The sequence below is a fragment of the Perognathus longimembris genome, chromosome 28, assembly GCF_023159225.1.
Source record: "Perognathus longimembris pacificus isolate PPM17 chromosome 28, ASM2315922v1, whole genome shotgun sequence".
Lineage (NCBI taxonomy): Eukaryota > Metazoa > Chordata > Mammalia > Rodentia > Heteromyidae > Perognathus > Perognathus longimembris.
This window is the reverse complement of record NC_063188.1, coordinates 38,481,295-38,494,114: the sequence shown is the minus strand read 5'-3', so window position 1 is coordinate 38,494,114 and position 12,820 is coordinate 38,481,295. Positions and strand designations below refer to the sequence as shown.

The 12,820-nt window shown below is 41.1% G+C and overlaps 2 protein-coding genes across 4 annotated transcripts in view; both read left to right on the top strand.

Moving 5' to 3' along the window:
• The window catches only part of Bex5 (brain expressed X-linked 5), an 851,362-nt gene that overhangs the window by 20,654 nt on the left and 817,888 nt on the right, over positions 1-12,820 (top strand). The gene's annotated exons all lie outside the window — the stretch shown is intronic.
• On the top strand, positions 7,796-12,100 carry Armcx1 (armadillo repeat containing X-linked 1). 2 transcript variants are annotated; one of them, XM_048336968.1, is made up of 6 exons: positions 7,796-7,948; positions 8,230-8,282; positions 8,686-8,839; positions 9,325-9,410; positions 9,532-9,631; positions 9,894-12,100. In XM_048336968.1, the coding sequence occupies exon 6, from the start codon at positions 10,025-10,027 to the stop codon at positions 11,462-11,464; it is 1,440 nt and encodes a 479-aa protein (XP_048192925.1). In that variant the 5' UTR covers positions 7,796-7,948; positions 8,230-8,282; positions 8,686-8,839; positions 9,325-9,410; positions 9,532-9,631; positions 9,894-10,024; the 3' UTR covers positions 11,465-12,100. The 2 variants fall into 2 exon arrangements, with proteins under 2 accessions (XP_048192925.1, XP_048192926.1); XM_048336969.1 differs by lacking the exon at positions 8,686-8,839 and having other exon boundaries at positions 9,325-9,396; positions 9,532-9,621.

The window sequence follows — 12,820 nt, the reverse complement described above, 5'->3', positions numbered from 1 at the left end:
CCTGGCTTCTTTTTGCTCAAGGCTAGTACTCGGCCACTTGAGCCACAGCACCACTTCTGGCGTTTTCTACATATGTGGTGATGAGGAATCAAACCCAGGGCTTTGTGTATAGGAGGCAAGCACTCTTGCCATTAGGCCATATTCCCAGCCCCTCATTGTTCTTTTCCAACATCTGGTTACTAGCTTGGTGAAGATGGATTCTGAATTTCAAAATCTCTAATTTTTATTTTCCGGTGTTGTTTAGAAGTTGAATGTTACTCTGGTTATTTTTTTAATTTATTTTTTTGAACAGGTATATATTTGCATGGTTTAAATTACAATAAAAATGCAGTGAAAACTCTTCATCCAACTACAGACTTTTCCCACTAAGAACTGCTTTCCTCCAGATGAGCATTGTTATTAATGTCTTCTTTGCTCTTCTAGGATTTCTTTTTTATATATATATTTTTTATTATCAAACTGAATTACAGAAAGGTTACAGTTTCATACATTAGGCATTGGATAAATTTCTTGTACTGTTTGTTACCTCGTCCCTCATTCTCCCCTTCCCCCTCCCCCTTTCCCTTCCCCCCCCCATGAGTTGTTCAGTTCATTTACACCAAACAGTTTTGCAAGTATTGCTTTTGTAGTTGTTTGTCTTTTTTTACCCTGTGTCTCTCGATTTTGGTATTCGCTTCCAATTTCCTAGTTCTAATACCAGTATACCCGGTTTAGGATTTCTTTTTGCATACATAAGTAAATAGAAATATGAAAATTCTTACTTTACTTTGTATATAAACAATATTTATACACTCATATATACTCTTACTGTCTTCCATTGATTGGAGGAAGCCCACCCACATAAGGGATGGTAATGTAATTAAACGAAACAGAATTTAAATGTTAATAATATTTACATAATACCTTCATGGCCACATCTAAATTAGCATTTGATAAACATCTGGGCATTATAACCTAGCCACGTTGACACATAAAATTAGCTTTCACAGTCTACTCCATTGTCAATTAAAGACAGTAACCAAGTAATGTGTTCATCTAAGATGATACAGATATCTTGTGCACAACTGAAAATGAACTAGAGGAGGATGCAAAATCCTTGGGTGATGTTTATACTTTCTTTGATAAGTTGTATAAGGCTAGAACATCTTACAGTAGAGACTAGGGAATGAATCAAAGAAGTGACAATACGGCTCAAAGTAGTAGAGTACTAGTCTTGAGGTTAAAGGAGCTCAGGGACAGTGCCCAGGCTCTGAGTTCAAGCCCCTGGACGGGCAGAAAAAAAAATAAGAGTCAGCTTAGTTTTCATGGTATCATAATGGTCAGTGGCTAGGTTGCTAGTCTGCTAAGACCCAGTAATAACTTGTTTCTTTAACAAAAAGTAGTTATTTACATACAGATGATGGCAAGACGTTTTATCCAAAATCCTATGGGTTGCACTGTGCCTCACTACATAGGGGTCTGCCAAAGTCTTCAAACAGTGTCTCTATCTGCCACTGGCACTCCAAGTGCTATTAGATCTGCTGGATCATAAAACAGCAGCTTGCATGGCAGCTTGGACCTGTTGCAGAGCTTTCTGTTGTTTTCGGCTGAACTCAAAACTAGCAGCTTTTTGGGTTATTGCATAAATGTGACAGAGTAACACATTCAAATAAGAAATGTGTTGCCTCTAAAATCCAAAGAAACTCATGGGACATAATGTCTTTATTTCAGTTGTAGAAGAGGTCAGAGGCAATAACTTATATGCCACCCTAGGAGGATAGCTCATCATGGTCCATGCCACTGTACTCCTAGTAATTTGCTGAGGTGGAAGGTGCTTAAATTATTTTTAGCATCTCCATGGCATGCAAGTACATTGTCAATAAATCTAAATAGTTGTTATTTCTTCCCCCCTTTCATCCAATCAGCATATCACCAATGTAATGGAGCAGTATGGTAAGTTTTATGAGGATTATATTATGATATATAGCTGTACAGTTGACACTCCTAAAGAAGAATAGTGAAAGTGTATCCCTGTTATTACCAGTTGAAAGTAGACAGCTTCTGGTGGTCATTTCAAACCATTGTTGAGGAACAAATAGAATTTGCTAGATCAATAGCTGTCTACCAGTTTCCAGGGTATGTGTTAATTTGCCCAAACAATCAGAACACAACTGAAGCAGCAGATGCAGTTGCAATCATCTCTTGAATGAATGGGGGAAATAGTGGAAATCACACCCCTTCCTTCAAGTCCTTGATGGGGTACTAATCTCCAAGGCCCTCTAGGAAAGTGATAATTGACTTTCTTTTCCTTATTCTTAGAGGCAGTTCTAGTAGCTAGCATCTGGCCTTTCCTGCCATAATAGCCCTTGTGCTGCAAACCCATACACGTACCCTGCTTGTTTATTCCAACTATGCATTCTTATAAATTATGGGGAAATAACCGCATAGTAGGATAGGAACACAGTGTAAAACATATCTAAACAAAAGCTGCATAAATTGCCTGACTTTCATAGACTCCTTCATATGACTGGTGAGCCACAATGGTATTTTGGGTCATGTGAAATGGGGGTCTATTTAGAGCCAGTGTTCAGCCAGCTGCAAGGTCTGGTCAATTCCTCCTTCTCAATTTGTAGTTACCTTGGCTAAAGGCCATGTGTCCCTTTGGAAAAGCCTAGGAGAAGCAGTACCAGGATACATTTTTGGCAATGTTACAGAATTTTTCCTGAAGTAGATTTGTCCTTTATTTCATTCAAATGTTCTGGGTTTTAAAGTCACTCAAGATTTCCTGGCACTGGTGGCTCAAACCTGTAATTCTTGCAACTCAGGAAGCTGAGACCTGAAGATTGCAGTTAAAAGCCAGCCCAGGCAGAAAAGTCCTCATGAGACCCTATCTCTAATTAACCACTCAAAAAACAGAAGTGGTGATGCGGTGCAAGTAGTAGAGTACAGCACAAAGAGGCTCTGGGACAGCACCCACAACTGACCAAAAAAAAGGGGGGGATCAAGACTAGGAGTTGACTGAGAAACTATGATCTTATTTTTATGATTCTTTTTTCTGTTAGTTCAGGCACTTGAGCTCAGGGCCTGGGCACTGTTCCTGAGCTTTTTTGCTCAAAACTAGCATTTTATCACTTTGAGCCATGGTGCCACTTCCAGATTCTTGGTGGTTATTTGGAGATAAGTCTTCAAGCGAACTCTGGGCCTGCACACTGTCCTTGAGCTCTTCAGCTCAAGGATAATGCTCTACCACTTGAGCTACAGCACCATTTCTGGTTTTCTGGTGGTTAATTGGTGATAATAGTCTCACAGACTTTCCTGTCCAGGATGGCTTTGAACCATGAACTTCAGATCGCAGCCTCCTGAGTCATTAAGATTACAGGCATGGGCCTGGTTTGTTTTTATGATTTAGGTTAAACTTTTACCTACTTGTTCTCGACACTGCAACTTACGAAAATCAAGTGAAGTATTAGTAGCCTCCCCATTTCTTTCTCTTCTAGGCACTGCTGCATCAACTAGGCATTTCCACAAGTCTACTAATCAGACTGTTCTGTATTTAATTCAAGGAAGGATGTTGAATTTTACAACTGTTGAGGAAGACTAAGCCATCAATGCTAAAGAACCTTAATTATGAATGTGACTAAAATAAAACACCAAAGAACATCAAGACATAAGAGTAAATCAAATAGTATGAAAGATTATGTAAAACACACCATCCTCAACTATACAGAGTTTACGGAAAGTATAAGAGAATTTTAAGAAATTTTACATTTGTGTTCTCAGAGAAACTTGAGAGGATGCCATACACATAAACCAAGAGCAGACTGTTTTGGAAAAGAGAAACTGGACAACCAAAACCAGTTCTTGCAAACTAAAAAATACAATGGATTATAAAATTCCATCAGAAGGATTAAAGAACCTTTTATACATGGATGAAGTTGCAATTGGGTCTTTGGAAACTCAGCAGTAAATGCTCCCTAAATTAAAACAGATTGTGTACCAGTGGCTCATGCCTATAATCCTAGATACTCAGGAGTCTGAGATCTGAGGGTCACGGTACAAAGCCAGCCCAGGCAGGAAAGTCTGTGAGACTTTTATCACCAATTAACCACCAGGAGACCAGAAATGGTGCTGTGGCTTAAGTGGTAGGGCACTATCCTTGAGCTGAAGAGCTCAAGGACAGTGTGCAGGCTCAGAGTTCAAGCCCCACAACCGACAAAAAAGAAAGTGTGAACCTATACTTCTGCACACAACCTATCTATCTCATGTAGTAGGAATATTCTTTTAAGTTTAATGCAAATGTAAAGATAGAATTCCTATTTTTTTGCCAGTTCTAGGGATTGGCCTCAGGGCCTGAGCACTGTCCCTGGCTTCTTTTTGCTCAAGGCTAGCACTCTACCACTTGAGCCACAGCGCCTACTTCCGGCTTTTTCTGTGTATGTGTACTGAGGAATCAAACCCAGGACTCCATGCATGCTAGGTGAGCACTCCACTACTAAGTCACATTCCCAGCCCTTAAAGATAGAATACCTAAGTCAGGACCTATTGGATCTTGTAACCTTAGCAATTTAGAAGGTTGAGATCCAAAGGATTGGAGTTTGAGGTCAGCCTGGATATACACTTTCTCAACCAAAAGCTGGAGGCTGAGATCCACAGTATTACAGTTCAAGGCTAGTCCAGGCATAAAAATCCACAAGATTAAAAGAGAGACAGAGAGAGAGAGAGAGAGAGAGAGAGAGAGAGAGAGAGAGAAGGAAATAAATAAATAAATAAATGAGGTGAAAGCATCTGGTACCAACTTTGAGTCTTGGTCTCAGACCAGAAAACAAAACAACAACAAAAACCCAACCTACAATACTCCACTAATAGTAGAAACTGGCATGGTGGTGTGTGCCTGTCATCTCAACTATGATGGAAAGTCTAAAATTAGCAGATTTCAGCTCAGATTTGTGGTAGGAAGGTAGATAGGAAGCCAGACTGTTCTAAAAAATAATCAGTGCTTCAGGTAACATGAGAGGATTGATGGGATGGAGAGAATGACAGAAAGGGTGACACTGTACACAATCTGACATATAACTACTTCAAGATAATAAAAATATTTTTAAAAACCTCTACAAAAGGCTTGAGGCATGGTACCTGCCTATCAAGTGTAAGGCCCTGAGTTTAAAAGCCAGTAGTTCCTAAAATTGTAGTGATATATTATGATAATATAGTCATATAATTGATATAAAACATGATATAAGCACATCTGGAAGTAGAATTAGCATATGATTGAAAGTGTACCATATTAAAGTTTGTATATTACTTGAGGTTATGGACAGTTACAGTGGTTAAGTTAAAGTATATACATATATGCATATGTTTGATAAATTATTTATAGGCAGTAGTTGAATCACACCACATTGTCAAATTTCCAAGTGACAAAGGAGAAGAACATGTCAGAAGCATCCCAAAAGATGCAATAGGAAATGAATAATAAGAGAAACTCAAAAATAAGAAGGCAGGAATAAGGTAAAACAGAAGTAATCACAATTAAAGGGTAAGTGATCAAATTCCCCTATTAAAGACTTAACTGAGACTTATGCTTGTACTCTTAGCTATTGGGAAGCAGAGATAGAGAGTATTGTGTTTTCAATCAAGCCCAGCAGACAGAAAAGTTCAGGAGACCCCCTTCTTACTGATAGTAGGGTGTGTTGGCATGTGACTGCCTAGCTACAATGGGAAGCCTAAAATAGGCAAATAGCGGTCCAGGTACATGCCTGTGTAGGAAATAAGACACTATCTTAAAGAATAACCAGATACCAAAGGACTGGAGGTGTGGCTCAGTATTAGAGAGAAGCTGCCTAGCAAGCGTGAAGCCCTTCAAATCCCAGCACTGCCCATATATGTATAATACATTAAAAACTAAATAGGATCCTTTTCAAGACATACATAAAAAACAGACACAGAAAGACAGAAAATGTACAAGGCACTCATGAATTTAAATAATCAGGAGTGGTAAGATTGCCAGGTAAGTGAAATTTTAAACAAAACGATTTAAATAGCAGAAATAAAGTTGTGTGTATGTGTATTTTCTGGTACTGGACTTTGATCTCAGAGCATTGTGTTTGCTTGGCTAGTCTTCTACCGTTTGAGTCGTGCCTCCAGCCCTGTTGAAAGGGCATACATCGTGTGTATAGGGATAGAAAGAGAGAATTATTGAGGGTGATATATATGCTTTTACAGGCAAGTAGTTTTAAGGTTTTTTTCCCCCCAAGTTATCTATGAGTCTGTAAGAATGCGATAGGAGCTACGGTTCCTTTCTCTACTAAAATGGACATATGTATGTGAACAACTTGATTGCAATTTCTAGTAGTCCATGGCACTGACCAGGTAAGTATGCCTACTCCAGTTTAAATGGGATCAGTGGTTTTTAGTGAGGTTTGTTCCTTGGTACTGGGCATACATTTGGCTGGGCATACATCCACATCATGGTCAATGTGCACTGGAAAACATTGACTGTGCAGCAAGGTTAGTCCTGGGTTCTCCGAACTGAAGGAAGCTAGAGATGAAAGAGGCTCAGCAAGCTGAATTTCTCAAGTCAGGCAGTGGTACAGTGTTAGGAGCAACATGAATAAGGACAGAAAGGTAGAGAGAAACAAAATTCCTATGCATTTCAGAAGTACCTTTGTGAGAATTTTTGGGAGGGACTGGAGGAGCCAAAAGTATTTACTCAGGTGGGTCACATAAATAGAGGTGACATATACAATCTTGGTCAGTCACACATATTTTTTGGACTAAGCAACAAACAGATGTCTGGATATAGGGAATAATCATCTCTGGAATGTGGAAGGGATGTGAGGGCAGCACATTTCCACTTGTTGACAGAGCTGAGAGGATTGGACTAGCTCTTTCTCCCTGGCCTTCAGCTGCCTCAGACTTAGGAGACTGGAATCTTAAGTTAGGGGCAGGTGTCCTCAGCAGTCATCAAATCTTGACATTCACACAGCAGTCAGCCAGGACTCTGGTTACTTCAAGTTTTTGTTTAATTAAATTAAGGCTGGATTGTAATGTTCATATTTTATTAAATTGTGAGTTGAACCGAAAGTAAATAAATACAAAGTAAATAAATATTTTGTGTAAAATGGACAAGTTTAGGCAACTGATCATTTCTTTGTGGACAGATTCATAGAGCATATAACTAATTCTAATTTTTAATTTTAAATGAGTTAGTTATATTTCTACTGGCTGTAACCAGTAGAAACATGTTTTCTTATGTAATACATACATATGACGAAGTTAATGAGACCCACTGTTTTTCTTCCCCCTTAAATTCTCTACTCAAATAAAAATATGATTTTATTTCCTTGGTGTAAAAACTATGCATTACTGGTTTAAAAATATGGAGAAAAAAGTTTAGGAGAGATAATCTTACAATTTATCTCCTCTTCTGAGTTCCTGCTCCCCACTTGGTATAGGGGTGCAGAGGAAACAAGAGCTTTTATAGCTGAAGAGGGTGGGGATGACAAGGGAAATCAGACTGGGAGTAAAAGATGCAAAATTGTCCCTGGAAGAAGAGAAGCCAAAAGCCAATGAGTGTGAGAGTGTTCATGAAAGAAAAGAAAATTCCAACCACAAGGAGAAGCTCCTTGTCAGGTCCCTGGGATAGGCAAAAAGGAAAATGAGTGGCAGAACCAGATGGGCAGAGAAGGAAGGGGGAGTGTCGGCCCCAATGACACTGCTGTGGGAGTGGCAAGTGGGGTCTTGATCTCATGGGTGACGTGGTACTCACGTGAGCTGGATCCGACATATGCAGAAAGCCTTCTAATTCCTGGTCTTGGCTTGGTCCGGTTGCCCTCACTGTACCGCTGAGAGCGGTCAGGCCTGCTGCGGGGTCAGCAGCAGCCGGAGAAGGAGGAGGAGGGAGAGCAGTGGGAGGAGGAGGAGGAGGAGGAGAAGGAAGAAGAAACTGACACTACATCTCCCCCAGCAGGTTTGTGTGTGAATGGGCGCTGCCTCGGAAGAGACTCTTGCGACACAAACTGCCTTCTCCACACCTTTGCACTGTCCCTGGCCTTTTTTAGAACAAAAAAAATGGTGGGCATTGGAAGGCCAGCTTCCAGGGGAAACCCCGACAGGGAGGGGGTAAATCTTTGCATGCCAGGTATTGACTAGAGAAGGGGAAAGGGCTAGAATTGGTGCCTTGTGGGCGGATCCAATCACCAACCCAGACTCTTAAAGCTGTGAGAATTTGTCATCCTGCTTTTCTTTCAGAAGGGAGCTGGAGCTGTCAGAGCAAAGAAATAATCTAACCTGAATTCCTACAGGTCAGTGTGCAACTGAGATTGCCTCCCATGACATAACTCTGATCCCTTATTCACTCTCCCAGCAGTCTTCTTGCCATTAATTTGAGGGGGGGGGGCAGGAAAGGGATATGACCTTTCTTAAAAGAAAAATGGCTATCACTGGGGATGGATTCTGTTGGGCAGAAGGACAGAACTGGATGTTTTATTTTCTTTCAGTCTTTGGATTTTCCATATATGCTGGACTCCCCTCCCCTCTTCTTTTTTGTGTGGTTTCTAAGGTATGTGGCTTTTTTCTGGGAAAATGGCTGAGCCCTGGGGGATAAGGGTGCAGTGGGGGGGGGGGTGCAAGTACTGCAGAAGGGCTGGTGTCAGTGGATCCAGAGACATGGGGTAGGATGAGAGATGAAAAAGTAAAATCAGCCAGACAACCAGGACTCCCAACTTGGAAAAGCTGCCACTGGGATTTTTCTGAAGTGCTCAGTGTCAGCTAAGCCATTCCTCTCTGCTGTGTCACCTGTGTGTGAATCGTGCTCCTGAAAACAAAAACAGAGAGAGGGAAAATTTCCAGAACTAAGTAGGTCAGTATGAGTGGGATGGCCCTGTTTAGAGACCCCTGGGATGGAGGGTGATGGTGACTGTCAACTCTTGTGGGCTTGTGAATTTACTCGACATACCTTCTTTTCCTCTTCTCTACACCTGGGGTTTGGGAGCTTGCAAAAGAAAGTGCTTTGCAGATACAAGAGAGGGAAAAAAGTGATTGGGGTGGAAGGATGGCAGAAAATCATGAGTGAAGTGAGGAAGATACTACTCCAAATTAGTTTGGAGAACAATGTGATTGGTGTTGGTTCATCTATCAAGTTCCATGAGTTTGTCAGTCTTCAGGTTTGGTGATGGGTGAAACTGAGATGAGAGACGAAGGAAATTAATGGTGAAGAGGGAGGTTGTCTTGGTACCTTTAAGATAGTGGGCATGGAGGAGGCAATGAAGAATGTGAGATCTTTATGCGTTTTGCACCTATCTTCTTTCAAGGTACTACTTTCAGCCAAATCCATCTTGTTTCAAGGAAGAAGGTGTGGCCTCACCTTTGGAGGAAGTGATTAACAAGGAGTAGGGTGTGAGGTGTGCATGGTAACAGGTGAGATAAAACAGGTGAGAAACACTGCAATGAGGGACAAGGGCCCAGGGATTCAGAGGATGAATGCGTGTCCTGTTCTGGATGCGGTCTATCAGTCTCCTGAACTCTGCCTCTTCCCCATTCCCTTTTCTGCAGGTCTATTGGAGGCTAGAAAGAAAAGGGAGGAGCTGTGTGGATCTCTGCTGGTGTACACGAGAGTGCCACTGACCCAGGACATCAGGAAGGGTACTTGTTGGTCACAGGGAACTTACAAAATACTTCAAAGTTAGCATCCTTGCATGGGTTGGTGGAATGGGAAATTGCAAAGGCCAGATGAGGGGGACAATTTCCAAAATTAGCTTCCCAGTGAAAGAAAGGAATCATTGATCTGGATATGAAGCCCCCAGACTGACAATATCCCCCATACAATTTGTGGGCAAGTAGTTCAGCTTGATACATGCAAGGGCATCAAAGTAGATGTCCAGTGGCAGAAATCTCTATTCCCTTCCCCCCTCCAGGTCTTACTGTGTTTGTTCTTGCAACTGTGTCTGCCTGAGGCACCTGAAGACTCCGCCCCCTGAACTCCCCCGTGTTCAGCCTGAGCAAGCTGGCTCTGTGCCTAAGTTAAGGGTTTTACTTCAGTGATCCCATGGGCCGCACTCGAGAAGCTGGCTGCGTGGCAGCCGGCATGGTCATTGGGGCTGGTGCTTGCTACTGTGTGTACAGGCTGACATGGAAAAAAGATGAGGATGAGAAAATCTGGGGTGATGATGATGATGATGATGATGATGAGGAGGAGGAGGAGGAGGAGGAGGAGGAGGACTACAATGAGAATGATGAGTACAACGAGGACAATGACACATCTAGTGACACAACCAAAATGGAGACTGAGAAGGGAGCTAAAACTAATGTTGGGGTAGAGGGCAGAACCAAACCTCAGGATGACTTAAAGGCCAAGGCCCAGGTGAGCTCAGGACTCAAAAGCAGTCCAAGTGTAAAGAAGGAGGCTCATGTAGAACCTCAGTGTGGAGGTGGCCTAGAGGCTAAGGCCAAGGCCCTTTTCAACACCCTGAAGGAACAGGCAAGTGCAAAAGGAGGCAGAGGTAACAGAGCTGGTGCTATCTCTGGGAATAGAACCCTTGCACCAAGTTTGCCCTGCCCAGGAGGCAGGGGTGGAAGCTGCCACCCCACAAGGAATGGAGCTAGGACTGGGAGTAGGGGACGTGGCAAACCCAAGGGAAAGAACCGAAATAAGAGCACCAAGGCTCAAGCTACATCATGGCCTGTCCGTAAGGCAAAGTTTAACTTTCCCTATAAAATTGATGATATTCTAAGTGCTCCTGACCTTCAAAAGGTCCTTAATATTCTGGAAAGAACAAATGATCCTTTTATTCAAGAAGTAGCCTTGGTCACGCTGGGTAACAATGCAGCATATTCATTTAACCAAAATGCCATACGTGAATTGGGCGGTGTCCCAATTATTGCTAAATTGATAAAAACGAAAGACCCCATTATTAGGGAAAAGACATACAATGCCCTTAATAACTTGAGTGTGAATGCTGAGAACCAGGGCAAGATTAAGACGTACATCAGTCAAGTGTGCGATGATACCATGATTTGTCGCTTGGACTCAGCTGTACAGATGGCTGGATTACGATTGCTAACCAACATGACTGTGACCAATCATTACCAACATTTGCTTTCCTATTCTTTTCCAGACTTTTTTGCTTTGTTATTCCTGGGAAATCACTTCACCAAGATACAGATTATGAAACTAATAATAAATTTCACTGAAAATCCAGCTATGACAAGAGAGCTAGTCAGTTGTAAAGTGCCATCAGAATTGATTTCCCTCTTTAATAGAGAATGGGATAGAGAGATTCTGCTTAATATCCTCACCCTTTTTGAAAATATAAATGACAACATAAAAAGTGAAGGGCTTGCATCATCTAGGAAAGAATTCAGCAGAAATTCACTATTTTTCTTATTTAAAGAATCTGGAGTATGTGTTAAGAAAATCAAAGCTTTAGCAAATCACAGTGATCTGGTGGTGAAAGTCAAAGTCCTGAAAGTACTAACCAAACTCTAATTTGTGATGTGTCCCAAATGACATTTATGTGATGTTTTTAGTTTGCACGTGGGAACAGTATATTTGATAAATTCTTTGGTTTTCAATGCACTTATATGGCAAAGAGATCCTTTAATCTGCCACATTGGAAAAATGAATTTCACAGATGATCAACAGTGATTGATCCTCCATTGAGACTGGACCATTTTAAGGATGTCAAATGAGTATTAGAGCTTATAGAAAGAAAACATTGATCAACTTCATCTTGCTACCTAAATTGAAGTATTATTATTCATTACTTACACTGATGGTTTGTAATCAGCTTTGTCTATGTATAACAATAATTATAATTATAAATAAGCTATAGTTTTGTATTGACTTACACCTGCTAATCTAAGACATGTGTTTTATCAATAAAGTTCTGTGTTTAAGGTAGTATTAAAAAACACTGTCTTTGTGGGTTTATTATCTGATTGGAAAGATAAGATGTATGGGAACAAAAAGTAACAATCAGAAGACTTGGGTCACGCAGGGGTAAAGCAGATGCTTTCCATTCATGCTGAGAGGCAGCAGAAACAATTGTATACAACACTGCATAGGGGACATTTTACAGAGGAGGGAGCACTTGAGAATAATAAATGAGCAAAAGGGCTTTCAGTGAGGGACAAGGAGTGGTGGAAGAAAGGCTACGTGGTGGGAATCCAGTTCTGGCAAGGAGGTTGGCCTGCCTGGAACACGTGAAGAGAAAGTTGTCAGAATAAAAAAGATGTTACTTGTGTCAAAATTAACAAAAAAGCAAACAAACCTGAGTGGTAATAAAGGAATGCTTCTTATGCATGATTGACTGATAGTAACCGTCACAAAAGATGGCCTGACCCAAAAGTTTGCAGAGAAGCTACTGAAACCTTATACAAAAATATTTACAAACATCTGCCCAGTAACTGTCTGTTCAACCTCAAATTGATATTACTCTCATTGTGACCACAGATTAGGGTTTCAAAGCACCCAATTCGATCCTCATTTTTTGTCTTTAAGAGTTCCCTCTTGCCTCAATCCCTTTGAATATACCCACAATTTACTTTCATATGCATGTTCCCATCATAATTTGCTGCTCCTCCTCCTACTACTACTACTATCACTACTATTTTTTAGTTTGCATAATCTCACTCTGTTTTTCTTAATTATATTGGTAAGAATACCCTGGATTTTGGAAAAGTGCTAAGTGAGACAGGAGTGCATAGACTTGGTCTGTGCAGTCTACAGAACCAAATTTAGTCACTGCTATCCCAATATTTTCACTAAGGAGGTTGTCACTGTCAATCATTCTGGGAAAGAGGTGTAGCAATATGGCTGTGACTTTTAAGACAGGGAGGAGGT

Coding starts and splice junctions, on each gene's coding strand:
- Armcx1 (XM_048336969.1), top strand. CDS start 10,025: ATGGGCCGCACTCGAGAAGCTGGCTGCGTGGCAGCCGGCATGGTCATT.